We start from the raw sequence: 26212 nt of genomic DNA, 5'->3' as shown, positions 1-26212 counted from the left end.
ACTTGGGAATGAAAGGACCCGTCACGTAAACAAAATGGCGGGTTATCTGGAGGGCGCCACAGAACCACCAGACCTCACAACCTCCTAGACTAGAAGAGAAAACACTGGAGCTCTGAAAGAGACTTGTCTGGTCCAGGGTCACAGCGTTAATCTATCGCAGAGCAGATCTATCTAACTATGGTCCCTTCTCAAGAGGGATTGGACCTCTTTCCACTGAGTGCACACCTGGACCTTCAGCCTCACCCCCTCATGCTCTCTGACTTTCTCAGCTCTGGCTATGACACCCTTGTAAAGTCCCTTGTCCTCCACACTGGAAACCTGAAGCAGGGGATGGAGATGGCACAAAGGAGTGGTGGCTCCTAGGACCGGTCATCGGGACAGCTGCATGTGCCCTCCAGAACAGACAGCGAAGTGTCCTGGGATTGGTCGGTGTCACACCACCAGGATGACTTGGGACTGTCTGTAGATGCCGGTGTATTTCATCATCTAGATTTTCTGTGACGTGATACGGTTTTAAAAGCCTCCCAAGGAGTTCTCTGGCTCCAGCAATGGCCTGTAATAAACGGAAGTAATGAGTTCTTTATTCGAGTGAAAAGAAAAAGAGGTGTAACTTTTGTTCAAAGAGAAGAGTCATCCTCTCCACCCTCCCCTGCCTGTAATCACTAAGAGTTGAAGAAATAACAAAAGGGGCACACATGATCCGGGGAGGCAAGACAAGTATGGAGTAGATGGGGAGGCAGAACAATGGGTGATGATGGTGGGGAGTGAACTGACAGAAGGTACAGCTCAACACAGTGGGCAGAGTCCAGGGCAGAGGCTTGTGATCTCCTTCGTTCGGTGAGTGCCATGAGTGAGACCTTCTGTGCGTCTGTCTCCTCAGTCACTGTCACCTCTGTCTCCATCTCTGCCTCCATTTCTCTTTTTGAGGCAGGATTGCTCGCTGGCTTGAACTCACAGTGCAAACTGGCCTGGAACTGGAGATCCTTTTGCCTCTACCTCCCAAGTGCAAGGATGGCAGGGACGTACACATCCCATCACGTACTCTAGCCAAATCCTCTATCTAAGAGGCCCTAGGAACATCCACAGGAAGTGGGGACGTGAGGCGCTTCTCTTGTGTGAGTCTCAACAATCCTTCACTTTGGGGTCAGCGGGACGTGAAGTGAGAACCAGGTGCCTATCACAGGAGGTAACCCCAAGGCCTTCATGTGAAACCTGCCTGTGGTTGGAAGGAGAACCCAGACGTACCTGACTCCTGCGTCTCACCTCCCCTGTAGCTCTGGCATGGCAAGGGGGAAAGGGAGGTTGCACCGTATGCAGTGGGGAGGGCTTCTAAAGAAATGTGATGGCTCTGAAGCCCAGGGGCTGCACAGACCCAGCTGAGCTGTGGGCCGTGGGCTCTAGGCATGTCCTGGCAAGGTGGCAAAGCAGGTATGGCTGGCTTCAGCCGGTGTAGGCACTCTGCCCAGGGTGCTTGCAACAGGTGGGGCACAGAAGAGAAACTGAAGTAGCTCTGCCCAGCCTCCCAGCCTACATGTCTGGCCCCAGCCTCTGGGGCATCCGAGGCTTAGGGGCATCCTGGGGCTAAGGGGTGTAGCCATTCTGCTTGAGGAATCTTCCAAAGCCAGGGTGAGGCACACCCAGAACCAATGGCCTGAGCTATGACTCCTCAGCCTCCAGCCCACCACTGACTTCAGTGCCTGAAAACTATGTAGGGCAGAGCCACTGTCCAATTCCTGGGTCTACAGAGGGAACCTCCACTCCACCTGCCCCTGCAGAGCACTCATGTGCCCTCACTTACAGCCACTAATCCCACCAGGTGGCTGCCATGCTCCAGGGCTGGGCATGGAGGAGCTAGGAGCCGGGGACAGGGTGTGGTCGAGGAAACCTGCTGGCTGGGCCACCCGCCCAGGAGATTGACAGAGGGACAACATCATGCTTAGGTTTGCTGAGCTGAGCATCACTCTGGGAGACACTTGCGTTGCCCAGCATGGTAACAGAACTGTCCCCCCAGGTCACACTACCATGGCAGCCACGGCAGATCAGGAAACAGTGGCGCTCCACTGTTTTCTAGCTGTGTGACTCTCAAATCCCATCGAATGAGGTTCACAGTAAAAATAGATAATGTGACCAGAATGCATTTAAAAACAAATGCCTCGTGAGTGGCAGGCAAGGCTGTGTTCAAATGTCTGGGGTTCCAAAGGCAGAGTGCTGGGGTTGTCCCGCCCCTGTTACTGATATCTCTTTGTTTCTCTCGGCCAATCTCCTTAAAGTCAATTTATTAGTTACTTTTAATATAGTGTTTTTGTTCTTTGAGAATTGCATACATGCACGACAATACATTTTTATCCTATGTCCTCCGTCCCTTCTCCTAAGTCTTCTTGGATCACTTTCTAGCTCCCATCTCCTCCCGCTTCCTTTTTAAAAATAACCTACCAAGTCTAATTTATCGCGGGGCTCTGAGCCTCCTACCCTGCACTGTTGCTCACCTACATAAACTCGTGAGTGTGGGGCGATCCACTGGAAACACGGTCAACCTACCAGGAGCCACCCTTAAAAAAAACCGACTCTCATAGAGCACTTGCCTAGCAAGCGCAAGGCCCTGGGTTTGGTCCCCAGCTCCGAAAAAAAAAAAAAAAAAAAAAAAAGAAAACCGACTCTCTTCCCCTGCCCAAGCCATTTCCTCCCATAGCTCCTCGACGAGGGGTGGGGAGCTCTTGAATCTTACCCCACACCATGCTGAGCTGATCTCTGCGTGTAGCATCTACCCAGTCACGGCTGCCGGTGTCCTTAGAGTGACACAGACATAGACTTGCCCTATACCAAGTCATCTTAGGAACAAGAGGTCTCGCAAAGATCTCGGTGTGCCTGCTGCCCTAGGACAGCTTGTCCCTTTATACCATCTACACATTCAATTCCCCATTTCCAAGACTGGGGGATCAGAGGTGAGTGCAATGTGCCCAGTAAGTGTCCTCTGTTAGCCAGGCAGTCCTGTACAAGTCAAGGGCAGTGTAGACTAACAGGGGTTGGACAGGCTTAGGCATTAACGCACCGCACTTAGAGGTCTCTTGGATACTAACTTGCCACATGTTCCTGGGCACAGGCTCCCCTGTGTACCTTATTTTCCTGATCTGTAAAATGGACATGCTCTTCCAAACCCTGCCTGCCTTGTTGGATTAGGGGTCCCTGAGTCAAGAAATAGGTTAAGAGGCCTGGTGCATGCCAGGGATGGCATAGGAGATCAGAGAGACTGTTCTCAGAAGGTCTTGTGGGAAGATGCCTTAAGAACATAGGCCTTCATAAAGATTGACTCCTGGGCCAGTCCCATCTGCCCAAGACTCCTGTTTGGGGGCAGCTGTCCTTTGTGGATTCCTCTCTGCTCACACTGGCCAACAGTGTTCCAGAAAGCAGGCAATGCCTCCCTGGGTCCTCACAACCATTGGATGAGACACAGCCCCTGTGTGTAGGAGAGCACTCCAGGGGGAGAAGTTCCAGAGATTGTCAGCCATGAGCTCTGAGCAGATAAGCTCCTGTTATTGGGTGCCTCTAAGGACAAACTGGCTGAGAACCCCCAAGATCGAAGTTAATAGAAATCCAAAACCTTCCAGATTCAAATGAGGTGGGTTATTGTGGGGGTCTCATAAACCCCCATATATCCCCCACTGCTCAGATAAGGCCATGCTCCTAGAAAGACGTCTGATCGAGTACCCAAAGGGCCTCATACCTTTCTGTCTGCACCTCTCCTTTCACAGGGCTCTGAGCCACCTACCCCATTAGTTATCTACAAGTGTGGGTCTCAGTCATGTGACACACATCCCTCATGATGGCCTCAAATCCTTGAGTAAGAGGCAGTCATCCTTCAGAGAGAAAAGTTCAGATTTCTCCGTCCCCAAACTAGACATGGCAGGGCTTCTGCCTGGCAAAGGCATTTGCTTGCAACACAACTGGGCTCATATCATGCAGACACTTGCCATCTGTGTGGCCTTGGGCTCATCTCTCAGCCTCTACATAGCTGCTCCTTTATCTGAGCATTGTGAATGAAGCTAAGAACACATGCTCTCAACAGTCGTGCAGTTGAGAAAGGATTAGCTGCGTGATGACTCAGGTGTGACAGACACTTGGTAAATGACAGCAGTGGTTAATGTGGCTGTCAGTGTTGGCTACCAGGGATGGGTGCCTTTGGCCTCTTGGAGGCCAACTGAGAAGCACAGTTCTCTCTGAGAGAGGAAAGACTCATTTGATGGTTGAATATCTGTTACTTGGGTCCATCTGGATTCTAGAAACTCTCACTGTGGTGGAGAACAAGGACCGGCTAGGTTAGGCCTGGCACGCTCTAGAATGCTAATCATACCTAATTACCTCTTCCTCCATACCTGACCCATCTCCCCCTCTCCTGTGTCCTTTATCCCAAATCTACTTTGCTATTTTCTTCCCACCGGAAGCTTACAGTTCTCATCCAGCTTCTGCTTGCCGTTGAGCATCTGCATGCACGTGTGTGTGTTTCCCCTCTGTATTATTCTTGGCTTTGGCTTGGGTGAGGAAAATGGAGGGAAGGATTGCAAAGCTTGGGTAAGGAAGTGGGGGGAGGAATATGGCTTCCCCTCTGGGACACTACTGTACACTAGCTCACCAAAGCATGGGAACTTCACCCAGACATAAGTGTCTCTTCCCAAAGAGACAATGAAAGGGCCTCTGCCTGTCTCCTGAGTACAGCGCTCCCCTCTCAGCCCACACCCTGAGGTTAGTCTTCTGTCTAGAGAAAGCTCTGAGATACCATGAGTCCATCCCTTCCTCCAGGAAATGGAACAAGACCGTGAACCAAAATGCTGTAAGACATAGCCAGTGGAACAAGGGGTGCCGAGGCCACCAGCCTGTTAACCCCTCCCCAAGGTTGTTAATGGTCACACCTGTTACCAGACCTTATGGTCATCCAATGACACAATGAGGAGAGGCCTCTAAAGCCATGTAGCCACAGCTGTATCGTCATGATTCTAGATCCCAAAGGAGACATTGCTCTACAATCTCAGCAGCCACTCGGTATCCCAGCTGAGGGCTTAGATCTCTCACCGCACAGTGAGACACAATGCCACACCCAGTCACAGACTCTGGCTCCTCTAAGAAGGCAGAGGAGGGCGTTCCCCACGCGAACGGATGAATTTGTATGACCAAACGATAGTCTTCAAATAGATAAGGCAAGAATTAATAGGGCTGTATGAGAAAGGGATAAACCTCCAGTTACTTTGGGTGATGTTTACATGTATCTTATCATATATTTACCTATTGATCATACACGGTATTAATACGAATATAGGATACTTTATAGGGCCAGAAATGTAGCTCAGTGATAGAGTGCTCACACAGTACGTCCCAGATCCTGGTTTAATTCTTAACACTGCCCCAAAACAAAACAAAAATGTAAACATTGAACAATAATCAATGCCTAGACCCAGACGGTATAAGTATTTTTCAAGTACATATGAAAGAATTGCAAGACTGTGTTCTGGAATACTGGGAACCTGAGAAGTATTTCCCACCATCGCTAAGTTTAATAGCATAAGTCACTAGTAAACGGTGGCTCCCTGTGAACACTCAGTCTCTGACATTCCACCAACCTTGGCTTTCACTTAGAGGGCAAGGACTGTTCATCTCCAAGGCTCAGGACCCAGTTACTCACAGGATGGCTTTGTGGGAATGAGAACAAGTTGTTGGTTTCCCAATAAATTCACTCTCGTGTGGACTTCTTTTTTTTTTTTTTTTCCTTTTCTTTTTTTCGGAGCTGGGGACCGAACCCAGGGCCTTGTGCTTGCTAGGCAAGTGCTCTACCACTGAGCTAAATCCCCAACCCCTCATGTGGACTTCTTAACACTAACACATACAGTTGCTATCTACCAGAAAATGTCAGAAAACAAGTCCCAGACTATAACATCCATAAACCAATCAGTGGTCCTCTTTCAGCTGTCTACTTTGATGTGGCGAACTCTGAGATGGAGAGGCTAAGGTGAGAGCGAGTGCTTATTGTTTTGCATCTTCTATGGGTCAGGGCTTCGGCAGTGGCTCTGGTTCTGTCTCTTGGGTGGCTGCGTGCAGTCAAAATGTCACCTGGGCTGCCATGATAGAAGTTCTGATGGGGGACTGGAAGGGCCACTCTTGAGCTGGGTCACTTATACAGCTGTCAAGTGGCATGGTTGTGGTCAGGAAGCCTCAGTCCCTTGCCATATGACCCTTTTTATAGTGTGGCTTGAACAACCTTCCAACATGGCCTCTTTCTGACCCAACAAAGCAATGTTGAAACAACAGTGTCTTTCATGACATCCTTCAGAGGTCAGTTGTCAACCCGAGCCTTCCCAGATCCCCTTGGAACACTATATTACAGTGAAAAACCTACACAAGAGTAATGTCAGCACTAATAAGGTCTTACCAGAGTCTTACCACATATGTGCCAGCTACGCATTGAGCTTTAAAGGGCTGGATCGGGTGGTCGTTGAGTAGCTAGCTCCTTAAAAATGCTTGTGGTGCTTTTCAGAGAGGGCCAACCCTCTGTCTCCCTCACAGTGTGTGAGCAATTCATTTTCTCCCCAGCCTTATCTGCTTTTGGAATGGTCACTCTTTTTCATGTTAGCCTTGAGTTTGATCCCTGGAACTACATAAAGGTAGAAAGGGAGACAACATGGCCGTCCTCAGACCTACACCGTGTGGCCTATGCTCACAAACAACAACAACAACAACAACAACAACAACAACAACAATAATAATAATAATAATAATAATAATAATAATAATAATTTTAAGATTTAAAGATGTATTTATTATGCCTGACCTTCTGCCAAAGCCTGCCTCGGAAATGCTCAAAGCATCTACACTAGCCTACAGCCATGCAAAATCATTGTATACACACCAACTTAATACAAACACCAAGTGTGATTTAGTTCAGTGGTAGAGCACTTGCCTAGCAAGCTCAAGGCCCTGGGTTCAGTCCCCAGCTCCGAAAAAAAGAAAAAAGAAAAAAGAAAAAAGAAAAAAAAAAACCAAGTGTCTTATAGTTTGTGGACTTGCTGAACTGAAAGAGGATACAGGGAATGACCAAATGAGTACCTTTATACTACCATGAAGTCAAAAGTCCTAGATCAAGTCACTGTTAAGTCAGAGACCATCCATGTTGCCTAGAAGCCTCAGTCTCTGTCTCTTTCGGGGTTTAAAGAGCTGTGAGATTAACCAGCCAGACCCGAGAAAGTGATCCACAGAGTACTCTCGTCTATACCGACTTTAAGGGTCTGCTTACGAAGGAAACCGCTTACGTGTACACGTGTAGAACACTAGGGGTTTTGTTTTGTTTTGTTTTGTTTTTTTGTTTTGTTTTGTTTTGTTTTTCGGAGCTGGGGACTGAACCCAGGGCCTTGCGCTTGCTAGGCAAGCACTCTACCACTGAGCTAAATCCCCAACCCCAACGCTAGGGGCTTTTAAGTTTAGGAATTGCTGACCTGCAGACGAGAAACACGAAAGACTCTGTCAGGCACCGTGAAGCCAGAAGCAAGGTCAGGAGATAAACCGTATGCCCTCATGCCTCTGGTCACTCACAGAAAGTGGGCCGCAACGTTGAGTTGTGGCTTCCTGGTAGCTTGTGCAAAATGTGAGATGGCATCAGCACCTGGGGGTTTGTGAGCATCTCTCAAGCAGACTCACCAGGAGTCCCCATAACAGAGCAGGGTGCCACCCCCGAGGCCATGTTACCAAAGCAGAATTCTCCGAGTCAAGAGGTCTAGGTTGCTTTCCCCACACAGCTGGTGCTCGCTGCCTGGTAAGGTGCTAACTCCTAGAGTCTTAAGGCACAGGGGAAAGCCCTGCTTGAGGTGGGCTGTGACCCACAGGTAAGGCAATAAGCCCCCAGCCCCCGTACTCATTAACTGGTCTCCCTCTCTGTGTGTCCCTGCAGGGCTCTGGCTGAGAACATGGCCAATGACATCGATGAGCTCATCGGCATCCCTTTCCCTAACCACAGCAGTGAGGTGCTATGCAGCCTCAATGAGCAGCGGCATGCGGGGCTGCTGTGCGACGTTCTGCTGGTGGTCCAGGAGCAAGAGTACCGGACACACCGCTCGGTGCTGGCGGCCTGCAGCAAATACTTCAAGAAGCTCTTCACGGCCGGTAACCTGGCCAGCCAGCCCTACGTCTATGAGATTGACTTTGTCCAGCCCGAAGCTCTGGCCGCCATCCTGGAGTTTGCCTACACCTCCACACTCACCATCACCGCCTCCAACGTCAAGCACATCCTCAACGCTGCCAGGATGCTGGAGATCCCGTGCATTGTGAATGTGTGCCTGGAGATCATGGAGCCTGGCGGCAACGTCGGTGAGGAGGATGACAAGGAGGAGGAGGACGATGATGAAGACGACGACGATGAAGATGAGGAGGAGGAGGAGGAAGAGGAAGAGGAGGAGGAGGAGGATGACACAGAGGACTTTGCTGACCAGGAAAACTTGCCTGACCCCCAGGACATCAACTGCCCCCAGAGCCCCTCCAAGACGGACTGTCTCACAGAGAAGGACTATTCTGACACACCCAGGGACTTCCCCGACTCCTTCCAGCCCGAAAGCCCTGGCCACCTGGGAGTGATCCGGGACTTCTCCATTGAATCTCTGCTGAGGGAGAACTTGTACCCCAAGGCCAGCATCCCTGACAGGAGACCCTCCTTATCTCCATTTGCCCCAGAATTCTTCCCGCACCTCTGGCCAGGTGACTTTGGTGCCTTTGCCCAGCTGCCTGAGCAGCCCATGGACAGTGGGCCACTGGATCTAGTCATCAAGGACCGAAAGATCAAGGAGGAGGAGAAAGAGGAGCTGGCCCCACCCCCACCCCCTCCCTTCTCTAGCGACTTCTTCAAGGACATGTTTCCTGACCTGCCTGGTGGGCCGCTGGGCCCCATCAAGGCAGAGAATGACTATGGTGCCTATCTCAACTTCCTGAGTGCCACCCACCTGGGGAGCCTCTTCCCACCCTGGCCGCTGGTGGAGGAGCGCAAGCTGAAGCCCAAGGCCTCTCAGCAGTGCCCCATCTGCCACAAGGTCATCATGGGGGCTGGGAAGCTGCCCCGGCACATGAGGACCCACACCGGAGAGAAGCCGTACATGTGCAGCATCTGCGAGGTCCGCTTCACCAGGTGCGCAGGTGCCGGGAAAGATGTCGAGGGAGGGGCCAGGGCCAGAGACGTGGGATGTGGAACGTGGGGCGTGGGGCGTGGGACTGAGTATGGAGGGCGAGGGGTGGAGAGAGATCACACATTGCACTCGCTCATTGCTTGGAGGGATGCTAAGCATTAATTGGTGCAATGACTTCACCGCCCTTTTAGGAACTATACTGTTTTTCTGGCTTTTGTAATCAAAGTCAACGGGTGGGAGGATATGGGGTCACAACCATCACTGCTGGGCACTTTCAAAGGCTTTGTTTGTTGTGGTTGTTGTCGTCGTTGTTGTTGTTTTGGGGGTTTTTTTGTTTGTTGGTTTTGTTTTGTTTTGTTTTAATCTGACCTGTTGGTATCATTGGTGTCCCTGAGTAAGGTAGGTCTTCACAGCTAGGTTTCACAGTGGAAGTTCTGACGAGCATCCTCACATAGTTTCAGTGTATCTGATGTGGGCCAAGCCTGTCCCGCAGCCATGGCTTACTGATCTAGGTTCCTTTCCACTGACACTGTGGACTTCAAAGAACTTGCCTTAACAGACCTATTCCCTCTGACAGCGTTTCTTGGAGTTTTATTGCTCTGATTTGTTGATAGGTAAGCGTAACGCTTTGGCCTCCCTAGACGGATTCAGTTTTTGAATCATGTACCATGTCAACCTAGTGACTGTGCCTTTCCAAATGAACCCTCGTTGACAAGGGTGACAAGGGCTGCTGTCTGTGGGTGGCAGGAAACGCTATTTGAAGTAGCCGAGGAGGGGCTTCAGAAGTTGTTCAATGGCTCAGCAGGCAGTCTGGTGACCGCTCTGAAGGACGGTGACACTGGGGGTTTCCAAGCTACTTCTGGGATGGAAACCACAAACAGAATCTGTCCTGGATACTTCCAGGCGGCTTGGAGGGATAATCTCGCTGTGGTTTTGTGCCCTTCCTCTTGGTAGAACTTTACAGCGGCCCTGAGGTGCTGGCTTCAGGGTCAGTGTATTCCTGTTCCCAGGTTCTCCTCCTCCCCCTGGAGGAGGATGAATGTCCCTAACTCCAGTCCTCCCTTCTCCCCAATTCAGTTGGTTCCACAGAACTAACTGACCTGCAAATACCTGGGTGAGGCTTAGCTAAAGCAGGGAATGACGGGGCGAGCGGGAGTCCAAAGGAAGGCTAAGCCCAAGAGCGCTTGCTTCATTCATCATCAACAGAATCTTTGCTCTTGCCTGGGGGGCCCGCCCCAAGGGAAGGACACAGACCAAATGTGGAGTGCAGTACTGACACCCCAGCCCTAACTTCTTGTGCCTGACCTCGGGCAGAATGACCTAGGGAAGAAGCTTCCCATGCCAATTCGCATGTTTCTCTCAAAAGGTTTTGAGAATGAGATGTAAACCGTGAAAAGTCTCCTCTGGTCTCTTCCTTCTTCCGGAGCCACCCTCCCCTCTCCCCATCCATCCTCCCGGGCAAGTTTCTAGTTTCTTCTTGAAAGCTCCTCCAGGCAGGACCCACATCCATTTGCTTTCTGTTCTTGTAGCAGATCTCCATGCACTGCAGCCCCTTGAAGGGGTAAACAGGCCTGGAGCAGTTTAGGATCAGCAGGTCCCCCAGCTAGGGCGGGGGAATCTGCACAGCTGACAGATGCTTGGGATGATGGGGGCCTAAGAAGCTCTTGGAGCTTGTGCTAGGGGATCCTCTGTGTGGTAGACATGACAGGTGCGGACTTCAGATGCCGCACGGAAGCGAACGTAAGGATGCTCAGTGCTGTGCTCACAGCCCTGAGGGCGGCTCCACAAGTTGCGTTCGCCTCTAGCTTGTTCTCTATGCCTCTGCCCACAGGTCACATGATAGGTGGAAGAGACCTGCAGGGGATCCCACATTGAGCTCATAGAAGCCCAAGCCCCCTTCTCCCTTCCTTCCTGCCCCTCCCTCTGATCTCCCCAAGCCAGCCTTCCGAGTGTTCAGTGCAGTCTATAGGCCCTGCCTTTCCTAGGCAAAATCTGAAACTTGTGTAGTCCCTGCAAATAGACTTTTGCTTCTCCAGACACTAGAGCACTCTCCAGGGGAGAGTCCTGTGTCCAGAAAACAATGCTGTTTTGTATAGAAGAATGAAATTCCACCGTGTTTCCTCCCAACAAATTCCTGAAGGCCACTTCGTGTGGACTCTGCATACCGTCCCCCATCCCTGCAGGTCACCTCAGTCCTGGAGAGTCTCTGGCTATCAGGTTCCACCCTGCCTGCCCAGGGTCACTCCTCCTCCTCCCCTCCCTCTTCCTCTTCCCCTCCCTCCTCCTCCTCTTCCTCCTCCTCCACCCTCCTCCTCTTTCTCCTCCTCTTCTTCCTTTACAAGATGACCACCATCTGGGCTCTAGGCCTGTCTCTAGCAACTGCATTCCTGCCCCCATCTCACCCCCCTCTCTTGGGTCCCACTCCCCTGACCCTTCGGAACAAGATCAGACAGGCTTTAGGAGCTGCTCTCCAAGGTCAGGGGCAGGAACTGCAGGGGAGATTCTGCTGGACTCCCTCCTGTCAGGGACTTTTTCTCCCTGTGGACTGATCTCTCCCCTCCACATTCTTCAGAACCACTGGTCCTTTGCCTACTGCCCTCCCCAGGGCTACCCTGAAAGAATCCTCTTCTATCCAGCCAAGAGCTGTCCATCCAAAGCCCCAACCTTGACCTGACAGAGGCTTCCCTGTGATCCTCTCAGAAGCAAGCTCCCCTACACCCTTTTCCTGAGGATGTGCTTGGGGGGTGAGCTCCTTGGCCAGCATCGATCGTGCCCCCCCCCAACACACACACATGTGTAGGCTCTTCAGCAGGATGGCTGCCTCCAGACCTGGAATTCCCAGACTCCCTTCAAGCTAAGGCACTGAAAGCCCAAAAAGGCTGAAAGGCTCTGGGCTCAGTCCTTCGTTTCCATAGCTAAGCTCCTGGGCCAACAGAGCCTTGTCTCCCTCCTCAGCCCCCGGAGGGAACTTAGGGCTTCGGTTTACCTCAGCCTTCAGATGTTAGAAGCCCTTCTTCTGTGGTAATGGGCTCCAAGTCATGTTGTCTAGATGTGACACTTCATAGGGACATCATTCCTTTTGACTCTTATGCTACTGCCCAAGGTAGAATTCTCCAAGCAGAACCCCTGCCACCCCCAGGTCCTATCTGCTGCCTTGGGGACCAGTCTATGGGTCTCCAAGAGGAGGGACTTCTCACATCTTGCTGTTCCCTAGTCCTCCTTGCCAGCTCTCAGTTTTGGCTGGCCCCACTCTCGGTTACCAGACTTTGGAGGCCAAAGGGAAGGACTTCAAAGGCTCTAGGAGAGGACACCTCAGATGAGCCCAGAAACGGAGGGAAGATGGGTAGGGGCTCTGCTGACTTGGTGGATGTCACCTGACTTCACCCTGCAGCTGACCTCTGAGCACTTTGTTTCCCCAAACGACAGCCATTGCTACCGGAAGAACCAGAGTCCCCTCCTTCCCCTTCCATTGCATACTTGGTCACAAGCCATGAGGCCCTGCCCTATGCCTCTTCCTGTCTTTGGTCCAGGAGATCTAGAGAGCAGAGCTACAGGGTCTTTCCCTTGAGTTCCTCAGGTTGCCCCGGGCCTCTTCATTCAGATGCCTCACCATCGCAGAGAGCAAGAAGGGAGGCAAGGTGGAAGCTGCTTTCCTACAGACAACAGAGTCCCTTGGAGGACACGCCACCAAGGCAGAGGTTAGGCAGTACTGGCTCCCCAAGAGCTACGACACCACCATTTTCTGCAGAATCCCTCACAAATAGTCCCGACTTTGTCCAGCAACACTGTCGGCTGGATGCTGAACCCCTCTCCCGGGCACCACCAAGGCCTACCCTAGCTTTCTTCCTTTCTTTCTAGTGACCCCTCCCAACAGCTCTGAGAACCTTGATAAGCTCAGGAGATGTCATCAGCTTTGGTGGCAGGAAGAGTCACATCGGAGCATCAAACCACAGGAAGTCTGGGTGGACAGTGGCGGCTGACTTCAGACTGACTGGGGGCCTCCCAGAGCCTGGAGCTCAGGCCCTGACCTTGTCTTTCACTAGAATGAGCTCATAAGACCCCAACCACTCTCTCTCGGCATGGGCCTCCTCTGGGCTGGAAGGAGATGGTGTCCTAACAAGGCTGGGTCTCCAACGCTAGAAAATGAGATAAGAGGCGGGGATAGCAGAGCCAGTGAGGGAGGGTAGGTCCCATGCTCGTCTTCTTGGTGACAAAGCAGCACAGTGGGGAGAGGCACTTGCCACCAGAGCCAAGCCTGAAGAATTGAGTTTGATTCTCGGCATCCATGTAGTGGAAGGAAAGAACTGACCCCCTAAAGGGTGTCCTCTGGCCTCCCATGTGCACACTCTAATGCACTGGAATGATCATCCAGGCATACATGAATGTATGTGCATGCATATATGCATGAACATAGACACACACACACACACACACACACACACACACAATGTAAATATATAAATGTGTTCCCACAGACTGAGAAGTTCTCAACTGTCATTGCTTGTCACCGGTCAGCCATCAAAGGAGTGACCACTGGGCTCCTCAGCTTGCCGTGGGTCATGGCCTTTTGAAATGAGCGCCAGGTGGTCACCAAGAGGCCTAGAGTTGGACCAACTTCTGCCTCTGCCCAGCTGTGTGTCCTTACCCAGCCACCTGCCATCTCCAGGCATTGGTTCCCATGGTGTCACTCGAGGTCATGAAGCAAGTGCTCCTAAGGTGTCTTCCAGTTCCCAGAGTCCCAGTTCCAGTTCAGATAGCCATGGTGAGGGAGCTATGAGCTTGCTTGTCTCTGCCCTCAGTGCCTGCAGGGGTTGGTATTGAATAGGTTCCTGAGAGATCAGGAAGGATAGACGGGCCCTCGTGAGCTTTGTGATGGCTGCCTTGCAGGCTGTCCCTTACCGTGTGCCCCTTCTCTCACCCACCAGAATCTCTGTGTTTGCACGTGTGCTTACTGCCTCCTGTGTCCCATAGCTCCTACCGTTACAGGGCAGTTCTGTGTGGACACACGAGGCCCTTGTTTGGAAACAGCACGCCCATGCCACCTCTAAACAGGTGTCCTCCCTTGCCAGTTTAGCATGCAGATGAGGGCCTTGTCCCCTGACTGAGGGAGTCGTGCAAATAGGTATGAGATGACCAGCCTGGAAGAGTTGCTGACTTTTGTTGTCTGATTCGGGCTTGAGTTTAGATTTGGGTTCTTTCCCCCAGTGCTGAGAATTGAACCCGGGACCTTGGGCATGCTAAGCATCACTTTCTATTGTCACTCCCTCTTTGCCCCTCAGGTGACCTGCCTTGAAAAGGAATGTTCAGGTCGCAAGTGTCTCAGGAGAGACCCCCTAGCCAGGTTCTCCCTGTGTCCCCTTCATGCTCAACAGTCACCTAGATAGCAGAGGCCACTGTGCCTAGCTGCTGGGGACTGGGAAGCCACAGCCAATGGCAGGCAAGGGTCGCTGGAGGTTGTAGAAAGGAGGAAAGTCTGGTGGGAAGAAATGCAGTGCACCTCATGCCCTTCCTCTTCCTCTTCTGCTGCTGGTCCCATTCCTCTGGGAGCCCTGGGGAGCACAGGGAGGAGGGGGACTCTGCACACAGGAGGGGTGTGCACACATGCACCTGACAGTGCCCACAAGGACTCTCTTTTTTCCCTTCTTGCATCAACCCAGGAAAACTATTTTCTAAATGAGATCCCGAGCGACCTCTAGTGGCCAGAAAACACCCTGCCATCCAGGGTTATATTGAGGGTGATTTAAATCTGGACATTTTAGGGAGGATGCCTGGACTCCACATCTGCTCTGACCTCAAAGTCCAACCCGGAATTACAACAGAGGCACCGCCCAAGCCCCACCTGCAAGGAGGTGGTGGAGACAGTACTCTGGCCTCTAGCCACTTGGGAAAAGCTGAAGAGTGATCCCTGGAAGATATGCTACACAGCCCAAGTCGCAAGCCCCAGCCAGGCAGAAGGGCTCCTTGTACTGGTGTCCTAGGTGCCCAGTCTTTAGACAACAAAATCAGAAGATCTTTCAGGACCACCCTCAAGCAAGCCCTGGGTCTCTTGTGACCCTAGACAACCGGCATGATGTCTGCCTCTACCTCTAGCTTTGTCTAGACAGTTGACCTAACTTGTCACCCAGCAAGTGGTGGGTGGGGGCTGCAGCTGGAGCCCCACCCCACCTTGCTCTGTCTCTAAATATTGCCTCTAACTCCAGAGCTCTGCCCAAGATCAGACTGCAATTCTTACTGCACCTGGCTCTCATAAGCCCTGAAATGTCTGCAAAGAGCAGAGCCCAGGGCTTGGGTAAGAAACCACCACCACACCAGAGGAGCTCTCAGCACGGTGTGCCGAGCCTCTGGAGTCTCCCGACGAGTGCCAAGAACAGGGACTGGTATGGGACTGGGGACGTAGGATGGGGAAGACCGGAGATCAAAGGGCATCCTGCATCGGAAGTCCCTACTGCATCAGTAGGAGAGTGTCATCTCGAACCTGTGTGTACAAGGAGTTGTGGGATATCTTTCGGGGCACTGTTCCTTCCTGCTTTAACCCTGAGGTGAGGCAGACATGTGGGCAGAAGTTGAAGGTCGGTTTTAGGATGACCCCCTCCTCACGGGCTGGCACCATGGATACAAGAGGCCGGTTCTGAAGTGGGTAAGAGTGTGAAGTGTAAAGAGTGGGCCCCAGTGCTCCACACGGGGACTAAATCCTGGCTTCTGTGTTGCAGGCAGGACAAACTGAAGATCCACATGCGGAAGCACACGGGGGAGCGGCCCTACTTGTGCATTCACTGCAACGCCAAGTTTGTGCACAACTACGACCTCAAGAACCACATGCGCATCCACACGGGCGTACGGCCCTACCAGTGTGAGTTCTGCTACAAGAGCTTCACGCGCTCCGACCACCTGCACCGCCACATCAAGAGGCAGAGCTGCCGCATGGCGCGACCCCGGCGTGGTCGCAAGCCTGCTGCCTGGAGGGCGGCCAGCCTGCTCTTTGGGCCGGGTGGCCCCTCAGCCGACAAAGCGGCCTTCGTGATGCCACCCGCGCTGGGCGACATGGGTGGCCACCTGGGCGGCACAGCCGTGTGCCTCCCGGGCCCCAGCCCTGCTAAGCACTTCCTGGCATCACCCAAGGGCACCCTGAGCCTGCAGGAGCTGGAACGTCAGTTCGAGGAGACGCAGATGAAGCTATTCGGACGCGCGCAGCTCGAGGCCGAGAGGAACGCGGGTGGTCTCCTGGCCCTGGCGCTGGCTGAGAACGTAGCCGCCACTCGGCCCTACTTCCCACTGCCTGACCCCTGGGCCGCAGGCCTGGCTGGCCTCCCTGGTCTCACCGGCCTCAACCATGTGGCCTCCATGTCTGAAGCCAACAACTAGGCTGGCCCTGGTCCACTCTAGTCCCAAACCCTGTCTTAAGTCCCTCTAAGGCCCGCCCTGCCCCACCCAGTGGACCTGAACTTTCTAGTTTGCAAACACAAAGGGATAATGGAGGAAAAAAAATTACATTTTAGCTGAGATGCAATTTTCCTGGCCTTCGAGGGCAGCGTCTCCCTTTTGCTGGTGTCTGAGCTGGACACCTCTTCCCTGAGGGATTGGAAACCCCCCACCTGGCTGCCTCAAGCTCACATAGAAATATGCAGGGTGCCAAGTCTCAGAAGGCTCTGCGCTGGTGCCAGGAGCACGTTGCTGCGGTATGGGGGTGTGAGGAGGGAGCCCTCTGCCAGGAGGCTGGCTGGGAGGAGCTAGCCTGAGGACTGCGTCCTGGCCAGGCACCTTGCTTCAGCCATACTACCCTATGGGGGAAATCACTCCCACCTCGGCTTTCAGAGTCAGGTTCCAGCTCAGAGGTCCGGGATCCAATTGAGCAATGCTTTTGGGCCATGGGGGAAAAACCATCCCTACTGAGCAGAAAGGCTTCCAGCATAGAGTGAACCCATTTTATATTGGCTTGACCTGTGACCTTAGGTGGGTCAACTTTCTGTGCCTCAGAGTCACCCTGCTGTGAAAGGGGGTGGTAACTTACATTCCCCTCCCCCCCGTTTCCATACATATTCACACCTGTTCCACTCTGAGCTGACAAGAGTTCCTTGGAAGGTAGAAGTTTAGCATCCCCAGAGTTACTGGGGAGACTATCTTACTGGAGTAAGGCACGCGGCAGGACAAGACAGGGAACGAGGAATGAGAGAGAGGGCTGGGCAGGGCTTCGTGGCTTTCAATACCCATAGGTAGCTCCAGGAACCCCAAATTCTGCCTCACTTCTGGCAGGCCACTGCCATATCTAGACACCCCGTAGAAACGCAAGAGCATTGGTTCACCCCACATGCCCTCAGTGTTCAGGCTCCTTTAGCTAACACTGAGGGATGGGGCCAGCTTCTAACAGCCACTGCCTGCCTGCCTCCTCCCAACCCTGCAAATGTCACAGAACCTAGTCATCCAGGGCTTAGCTATTTGCTCCTTGAGTTCAGGGTTCTCCAGACCTGGGCTTTGCTGGCGACACCCTTCTACTGTGTTTGAGCCCGTGAACTCCCTTTCCACATTTGACCAAAAGGTTCCCGTGCAAAGAGGTGGAGTCCCTTGGGTTGTGATGGGCTGTGTAGCAAGCCACACTCAAAACAACTTTGCTGGCCCATGGGTTCTTGAGTTTGCATTGGTTTCTTGAGATCCCAGGAAGGAGAATCCACCTGCTCCGAAGGCCTAGGCCTGGAGTCCCAGACCCCCCAAGCAGTGGGTACAAGAGACTCACCTCTTCCTATATCTGTTGTCTTGGCTTCTTCCTGTACAAACACAAACACAAAAAGGTCAGAGAAGGCAGCAGATTCTATCCCTCCTGAAGCTCCCAAGAGAATCCCTGCCTGCCAGTGCCAGTCCATCAGGGAGGATTTTCCTCAGATGCCCGGTCCTCATCAGTCACCTGCTGGGCAGCTGCCTCTTAAATCCCTGTCTGCAGTTCAGACAGTTGCCAATATGCACACTTTGCCCCAGCAGCCAAGTGGCCGTAGCTGAACCAGACTCAGAACCAACAGAGGGACCCAGGGGAGGGCAGTGGTGTCAGGTTTCTGTTTTTATTTTGTAAAGGTAATGACTTCTTATAAACTCACTTTTTCAGATGACTTGGCTACTTCTTTTTGTCGTCTGTTTTTGGTTTGTTTTTTTTTTGTTTTTTTTTTTTTTTTTTTGAGAGTGGCCTTCTGTGTGACTTCTAGAAGCTCACGGGACAACATCGAGTCCCGGGATGGAAGTCCCTTGCTTACGGTTGACACCGCTGGGCACAACAATTTTCATGTCAAAGACACTTTTACAAAACACAAACCTTTGACTCTAATTCTTATCATCATAATCACCACCACCACCACCACCACCATCATCATCATTATCATTTTATGTCTACGGGTTTTGCCCACATCTGTGTCTGTGTACCATGTGTATGCCTGGTGCTCAAGGAGGCCAGAGTAGGGCACTAGAGTTAAAAACGGTTGTGAGCTGCCGTGTGGGTGTTCAGAATCAAAGTGGGTCCTCTGGACTCACTGTTAAACTATCCCTCCAGCCCACGACCTTTGGCTCTAATTGCTTGAAGGATCGTGGGAGATTTAGTTTTGTTTCTTGAGGCAGGGACTCACTGTATATCCCAGGCTAGCCTTGAACTCATCACCCTCTTGCCTCAGCCCTCACGCCTGAATTGTTTTGAGCAAGAGTGAGCTCTGTTTGTCTACTGCCATGGTTCAGACTGGCTTTCCCCTTTCCGTTCTCATTTCAGGGGCTGGGGCGGGGAGGAAGGTCAGACCTCAATTCTTCACCGTATCTCGTGTGCACACAGCATGTGCACACACAGCCTGGTATGTGTGACAAGGACAGTCCTGAGGATGCTGACTGGGCAATACATCTGGTCTTGCCAGTTCCATGACTGGGGCCAAGTAGCCTCCAGTCAGCCTTGCTGCCATCCCACGCCTGCTGAAGAGCCAGACTCCTCCTCTTCCTCCTCCTCATCTTCTTCCTCCTCCCCTCCTCTTCTTCCTCCTTCTCCCCCTCCTCTTCCTCCTTCTCCCCCTCCTCCTCCTTCCCCCTCCTCTTCCTCCTTCTCCCCCTCCTCTTCTTTCCCCCTCCTCTTCTTTCCCCCTCCTCCTCCCCCTCCTCCTCCCTCTTTTCCTCTTCCTCCCTCTTCTTCCTCCCTTCCCCCCTCTTCTTCCTCCTCCTTCCCCCCTCTTCTTCCTGCTCCTTTCACCCAAGCCTCTTCCAACCAGAGACTCTGATCCCGTTGGAGAGAAGGAAATACACTTATCGCTGAATGAGGTCTCCCCTGTGCAGACAGCAGACCCAGAGCTCAGATTCTTGCAGTAAAGATGTTGTGCTGCACTGTGGACAAACTGAGGGTTAGCCCAGAGCCACCCCTCATTCCTTTGTGGATATGATAGGCCCTCCCTTTCTATGTGGCAATTCCCAGCACAGCGGAAAGAATCCAGTCGGTGTAAAAATCCAGTCCAGGATTTGAACTCCTGTCTTCTCTGAGCTGTGTGTTCTCAGACTAATCATCCTCCCACTCTGGCTCTCCCCTTCAGAACTCTTGAAATAAAGAGCGTTCCCAGGTTCTCTGCCTGAATAGCCTCATCAGGGGACCCAATCCAGCCTTCTTGACAGGAGACAGAAAGCAAAAGAGCTGGCCTGACACACCCTTCCTGTAAGGGCAGAGGGTCTCTGAAGTCACCCAGTGTTGTTTACAGGCCACACCTCTGCACTCTGATACATGTGTGTGTATTTACTTAAAGATTTATTTATTTATTATATGTAACTACACTGTAGCTGTCTTCATGCACACCAGAAGAGGACATCAGATCTCATTACAGATGGTTGTGAGCCACCATGTGGTGCTGGGAATAGAACTCAGGATCTCTGGAAGAGCAGTCAGTGCTCTTAACCACTGAGCCATCTCTCCAGCCCCACATGCATATATTTATCTGAGCATAAATAATGTCCAGACTCTTTGCCAAATGGCTTACTTCTTCACAGTCTCCTAGTGACATCACAATGGCCCTTGGCTACCAAGCAGTGTTGGGAGAACTGTTCACGGCAGAGGGTAGAAGCATAGACTACATGTTCCCAGGAATTCAGGCATTCTGGGATTGTTCAGTCTTATTGGGTAGAGTCATTGTCTACAAAGGGACATAAATCATGATGGAGAAGGAACAGGGATTAGAGCCCAGCAAACCTCTGACTGTTCCTTGACTTCCTCCTGAAAGTAAAATCTAGCCTGACCATATGAGAATCGCACAGAACCCTAGCAGGCTCAGGCTGCCCCTTCAGGCCTGATAGTACCAGAGGGCTAGCCACCTAGGCCCTTAGGGAAGGAAGAGAGCAGGAGGAGGCCTCTGAGAAGCGAAGGAGTGCTCACCTTCAACCGGAAAAGCCAGTAGGGCTGTGATGGATGGGGGAGGGCTTAGCCAAGCGTTTGGCCAGCTTGAGCCAGTAGGAAAGAGACCAGAGGTCTAAAAAGAAGTTAACTTCCTAACATTGACCTTACCCGGAGAGGCACGAGGCCACACATGAGGAGCACGCTGCTCTGAACCTGGTACCAAGCATTTCAGAGGGGCTGGGGTTGGAGAATTCACCAGGGGAGGAGAAAGCATCAGTTTCCCTTCCGTCTCTTCTGTCTGGTTTGTGAACTATGACTCAGGAAGGACAGCCGTACACATGCAAAAGAAACATAGGGACAATGTCACAAAGCTACCCTGGTCCAGAGCTGCTGGGACATCCCTCCGCTCTACTGGTGGCCAGGTTGGGGCTGGAGAAAAGTGAGTGGCAAGGAGAGAGGGGCCCGTATGCTATCACCTCAGTCTCCAGATGTCTGTCGCCAGGGCTTTCATCATCCTCTCCTTCCCTTTTGCCTGCTGTCCTCCCTGTGGGCCTCTCAGCTCGCTGCAGAGCAGGTAGGGGCACACTGGGGGCCGAGTAGGGATCAGGTAAAGATGGGGCTTCATAGAGAATGCAAGAGCTGAGTCGAAGGCTTCGCAGTCACGTGTTCCTTGGCCAGGCGTGTGGCCGGAGATTCTACAGACAGTTTGCACCCATTGCTCGCTGAGCAGTGGAAACAGGGATATTCTGGGACAGTTCTGCAGTGAAGTTTGGCGATCACTAAGACCCCACTCCTGGTCCCCATGTTCTCCTCCCCTCTGCTCCAGGCCCCTCCCTGCTGAGGCTGCTCTCGCAAAGTGTCAGCCTGCAGAGGTGGAGAGGGCTGGAGGCACAGACGCCAGCATAGCTCTCTAGCTCCCTCTGCCGGTTCTTGCCGGAGCTGCTAGTGCTCACAGGTGAAAACTAAGGGAGTTTTTTGGTCCTTCTAGCGCTCAGAGGATGGCAAAGACTGGTCAACATACAAGGAGGCAAGGGCTCCATACTCCTTTTCCTCGTTTCCATACCCTGGGGCCGAGGCTGCCAGGAGCCAGAGTGCCCACTGATCTAAACCAAAAAATTAACTCAAAACGGTTCTGGCCAAAACAGGGCATCAAAAAAAATCAATCGGGTTGGGGATTTAGCTCAGTGGTAGAGCGCTTGCCTAGCAAGCGCAAGGCCCTGGGTTCGGTCCCCAGCTCCGAAAAAAAAAAAAAAAGAAAAAAATATCAATCACCACCACCACCACCACCACCACCATCATCATCATCAAAAACCTGACAACTGGTCATTTTAACAACAGTCAGTCTCTCCCAAAAACCCAGCCCCCATGCATAGACACTCATACACACTACACACCCACATGCAGACACTCTGAATCACCAAATGTCTTAGATTTCTATTGCTGTGATAAAGACCATGACGAGAAGCAACTTGGGCTAGAAGGGATTTCCTTCAACTCTACTTTCAGGTCACAGTCCATGGCCGAGAGAAGCCAAGCAGAAACCATGCAGGAACACTGCTTCCTGGCTTGCTCCCTGTGGCTTAGCTCGCCCTGCGTTTTACACCACCTAGAACCTGCCTGCCCTGGGATGGCAGCGCTCACAGTGAGCAGGGCTCTCCCACACCAAATCAGGAATCAAGAAAATGGGCTTACACACCAATCTCATGAAAGTGTTTTCTCGATGTAGACTCCCTATTCCCGGATATGTTTAGGATTGTGTGGATTTGACAAAATCCAGCTAGCACGCCGGAGAAGACACACATAGGCTGCTTGTGACCATGGGGGATGCACAGTGCATGGAGGGAGTGAGCACAGCCATTTTGCTCACAGGTCACTGCCCCCTCCCCTGGGAGATTCATACCTCGAATTCCGTCCCTGTAGCTCCCTTCTTTAGCCACAAGCTCTGACCCGGAAGACAAAATTGATAGGACAAGCCAATGGGTTTCTGGATTGAGGAAGGAAGTCCAATTGAGTCGGACTCATGTTTGTCTAAATTTGCCAAGGGATGCATGAAATGACTGGGTACCCTGGGTGTCTGGTATGAACTCACTTCCAATGGTCACCTCCAATGGTCACTTCCAATGCCATCTAGAGATAGAAAGGAAACTTAACTTCGTTTCTGTTACTTGGGACTCCTGGCCCGACACCATCCTATCTATAAACGGCATTTGTTAGAGGAAATTAAATCTCTGACAGGATTTCCACAGGGCCAGAGGGTCATGGGGCTGCCAGGATCAGTTGTTTCATACGTACCACCTCCACACTGGAGGGGGGCCATGTCTGGACAGATCTGCATATGTGTTACAGTGTTACAGGCACAGACCTCCTGTCACTCCATGGACTGAGTCCTCCCACACCCAACAGTCACTGTTTCCAGCTGCTCAGGGGATCAGGAGAGAAGAGGGACGCAGAGGCAGCACGCACAGGTGGCAGGGCCCTCGGAGTGCCAGATGCGTGAATGCTGAATTGTTCTCCAACCCACAGAACCCCCAGTCCTGCAGGACCCCCTCAGGCTGAGTTCCCATCACACCCTGGTGTCTCCACAAACAAGCTAGAGTTCTTGTGGAAATGACATGGGTAGGATATACCCCTAGCTCATCCCTTGCACCCAGCGGTCTGCTCTCAACACCCCCTTGCCCGAAAGCTGGTCTGGGCTGGTGGAATCCTTACCTGAGTGAGCACTGGTCACTTGCAAGGGAGCAGAGGGCCCTACAGACAGGTTTCTACAGGTTCCACTGGGTAGCCATTTAGAAATCAAGATGTTCTGGACCTTAAAGCCCCCCCCCCAGGGCAAGGCAAAATTTAATTAAAGCCTCCATTTTTCTTTATTTGGACATCAAAGGTTGCCTGATCTTTGTAGTGAGACTGTAACAAAAATTCCTACAGGGTGCTGCATGTGGGGTCTGTGGGGCCACTGTCTCTCCTCCATAGCTCCCATCAATCAAGCTCTTAGGTCCAAGAAAGGCAGACCAACTGGAAGAAGAAAGGGGCTCTATTTCCGGGTATCATAGCATACACCTGTAAAGCACCAAGGAAGCTAAGGCAGGAGACTGGCCAAATTCAAGCTAACCTGAGCTACACAGAGGGACCTTGACCAACGGGAGCAGGGGAGTTATTTAAAGAACACTGAAGCTGGGCAGAATGGCAGACCACACAGGACTCAGAAAACAGGTGGTGGCTGAAAGAAACATCGTATCGGCATGATTGGGTGATGTCATGGCCTGGCGTTGTGCGTAGGATGCAGGTGCTGGCGCTAGCAGCCCCTCAGCCACTCCATAACTACGTCTGATCCACACAGCACACTCTCCAGACTTCCTGGAAACACAAAAGTGGCCAAGGCCAAGTGCAGGTGTCCTAAATGCAGCTGCCCTGAGGCTGGAAGTGGATGTCCCTGTCCCCCTAGGTCCTGCCTCACCTTGTAGGCATCTTCAGACATGGAAACGTGCTGCGTGCAGGACAGCCAAAGGGGAGCAGCACTGACCATAGCAGCACACTTTGAAAAAAAGTCACAGTTTACTGTCAAGACGCCCTGGTGGCATGGGACGCCGGGGATAATCTCTAACTATCGGTATGACTTTTGCCTTTCAAAGGCTTCCATTTGTAATCTGGGGATTTGGAAAGTTTCCTTAATCATTTATTATGCTCCATCCTTTAAAAGAAAATAAAACAGTATTGCTAAAAATAGCCTCACGGGCGGGGCACACAATTAGGAGGTTTGGCTTCTCAGCCTCTCCTTGGGCAATCCCGAGAAAGTGACCTTACTCTGAACCTGAGCTTTATTACCTGGAGAAGGATGAGGTTCGTGGGAGGAGCCTCAAAACGTGTGGGAGGAGCCACAAGAAAAGTCGACAGGGACTTATTTAAAGTTTTGGTAGCGTCTGGCAGAGGCCTCAGGTCCTAACCTAAGACCACTGTTCTCTCTCTCTTCAGGATTGAGGGTACCTAAGAGGCAGGATATTGTAAACACTGTTAAGAAATCCTAGTTCACACCACCTCCTGACAACACCGTCTTGGGCTGCTTTACCGACCAGCTTTGTATATACCGGGCCAGTCCTTGAACTTTCCACCCATTTGCCCTTGGCTTTTTACTGTATTCCCTGTGTCAGACCAATCACCGTTCTGTAGACATGCTCCGCCTCATCAGGTGTCTAAGGCTCAGACACAAGTTCTTGTCTCCAGGTTCGAGAGACCAGTCTCAGTCTCTACCCCTAAGCTCTCCGCTGTGGAGTCATGGGGGAAAGGAGCAGCCAGGATGGGAGAGGGATGTGATGAAAAGTGCCTTGGCCGTGAGCAGATTCCATATCTGGTTGCAGGTTTTTCGGACGTATTCCTGGATGGCGCCACCTTGATTGGTAAGGTGATGCCGGCTTCCTAGCAGTTCCGGGTCACCGTACAAATATCCTGGGGCAGAGCATTTGGGAGCCTATATGAGGTCATGAATGGGGACTGGGATGTGTGGGCTGGAACCGTGACCCCAGTATACCTTCTCAGGACTGTTCTTCTCTTGGTTCCACAAGCAGCATTCTTAGCAACGGCAATAACAGAAATCTTCCCACACCCCGCACATACTACCTTGTAATAAAAACACAGACCCTCACAGCATTTCCCACCAAAGAGGCTTCCCTACAGGTATGTTGATGTCAATCTAGGCCAGTTTCCAGGGGCTGTGATGCTTTAGAACTGAGCCTCAGAACACCCGGAGGGGGGGTGGGGTGCTGCATCTCTGGGTGCTGTGCCCTCCAGACACCAGGCCACCTTGTAGTGGGGTTGAAAACAAAGGTCAGGCAAAAAGTGTGGTCCAGGTGGAAAGCTCGAGAGACAGAGGTTTAGGCAGAGCAAGAGAATCCAGTCACTCGCAGAAGAGAAACTAGAGCCATTCTTCCTTCTGTCTGCAAGCACCCAAGAACACCAGAGAAAAGCAATTCTGGTTTTTCGAATCCATGAGTCTTTGAAGAGCATGCGAGACCTACCTCTGTCCTTTCCCCAGTCTCTGTATCACTATATCACTTAACCAGAGAGTCAACTTCTCACCACAGCTAAGGCATGTCAAACCAAATGTCCACTGAAACGATTTTAAAAAACCCAGAAAAAAAGATATATGTTTAAAAAAAAAATCTGTTTAAGGCATCGGAAAACAATTGGAGAAGGAGGAATGTATGTGTTTTACACGGTGCTCAGGGCCTCAGAATGTTAAAAGTATCGATTGGACTAGACTGTAGACACACGTGTCTGTCTGTAAGAAAACCAATATGGACTTTTAAAGTAATACACTAGGAGAGAAGTAGGGATAAATATGCATTCACATTTACATTCACACATGTACACACGTGCACACACAGGAGCACATACATGCACACATGCATGCAAAGGTTATTAATAGAAAACAAAGCTAAGATTTGTGCATTAAGTACCTAGGGGTTCTTCCCAGTCAAGCAGGGAGTTGATTAAAATGCAGTAAGTCACCCAAGGGTGTAATCGAAAGAAGGGAAGCTGAGAGGAGAGGGGTTTGCTACACCCAGGAGACAGAGAACAACGGGGTACACACCAGTGAACCAAGCAGGGTGGAAACTGAGGCTGGTGTGTCAGCTTCGAGAACTTTGAGAGACCCTATCTCCAAGGAAATAAAGAGCATTGAAAGACGTGAACAGTCCCAGACTGTGAAGACGCCAAGTAGCTCTCAGGGACATGAGTAGGA

At 51.7% G+C, this 26212-nt stretch overlaps 1 protein-coding gene across 1 annotated transcript in view; it reads left to right on the top strand.

Annotated features, from left to right (window-relative positions):
* Zbtb7c (zinc finger and BTB domain containing 7C) overlaps positions 1 to 18245 on the top strand; it is a 324784-nt gene extending 306539 nt beyond the window's left edge. Inside the window, exons 4-5 of the mRNA XM_032885653.1 lie at positions 7928 to 9151; positions 15860 to 18245. Coding sequence (XP_032741544.1) covers positions 7944 to 9151; positions 15860 to 16511 — 1860 coding nt within the window. The 5' untranslated portion in view covers positions 7928 to 7943 and the 3' untranslated portion in view covers positions 16512 to 18245. The remainder of the gene's footprint in view (positions 1 to 7927; positions 9152 to 15859) is intronic.
* The last annotated feature ends 7967 nt before the right edge of the window (positions 18246 to 26212 follow it).

Source organism: Rattus rattus, chromosome 15 (genome assembly GCF_011064425.1).
Source record: "Rattus rattus isolate New Zealand chromosome 15, Rrattus_CSIRO_v1, whole genome shotgun sequence".
In the NCBI taxonomy this organism is placed as follows: Eukaryota; Metazoa; Chordata; class Mammalia; order Rodentia; family Muridae; genus Rattus; species Rattus rattus.
The sequence above is the reverse complement of the archived record's forward strand: the minus strand, read 5'-3'. Positions and strand labels throughout refer to the sequence as shown.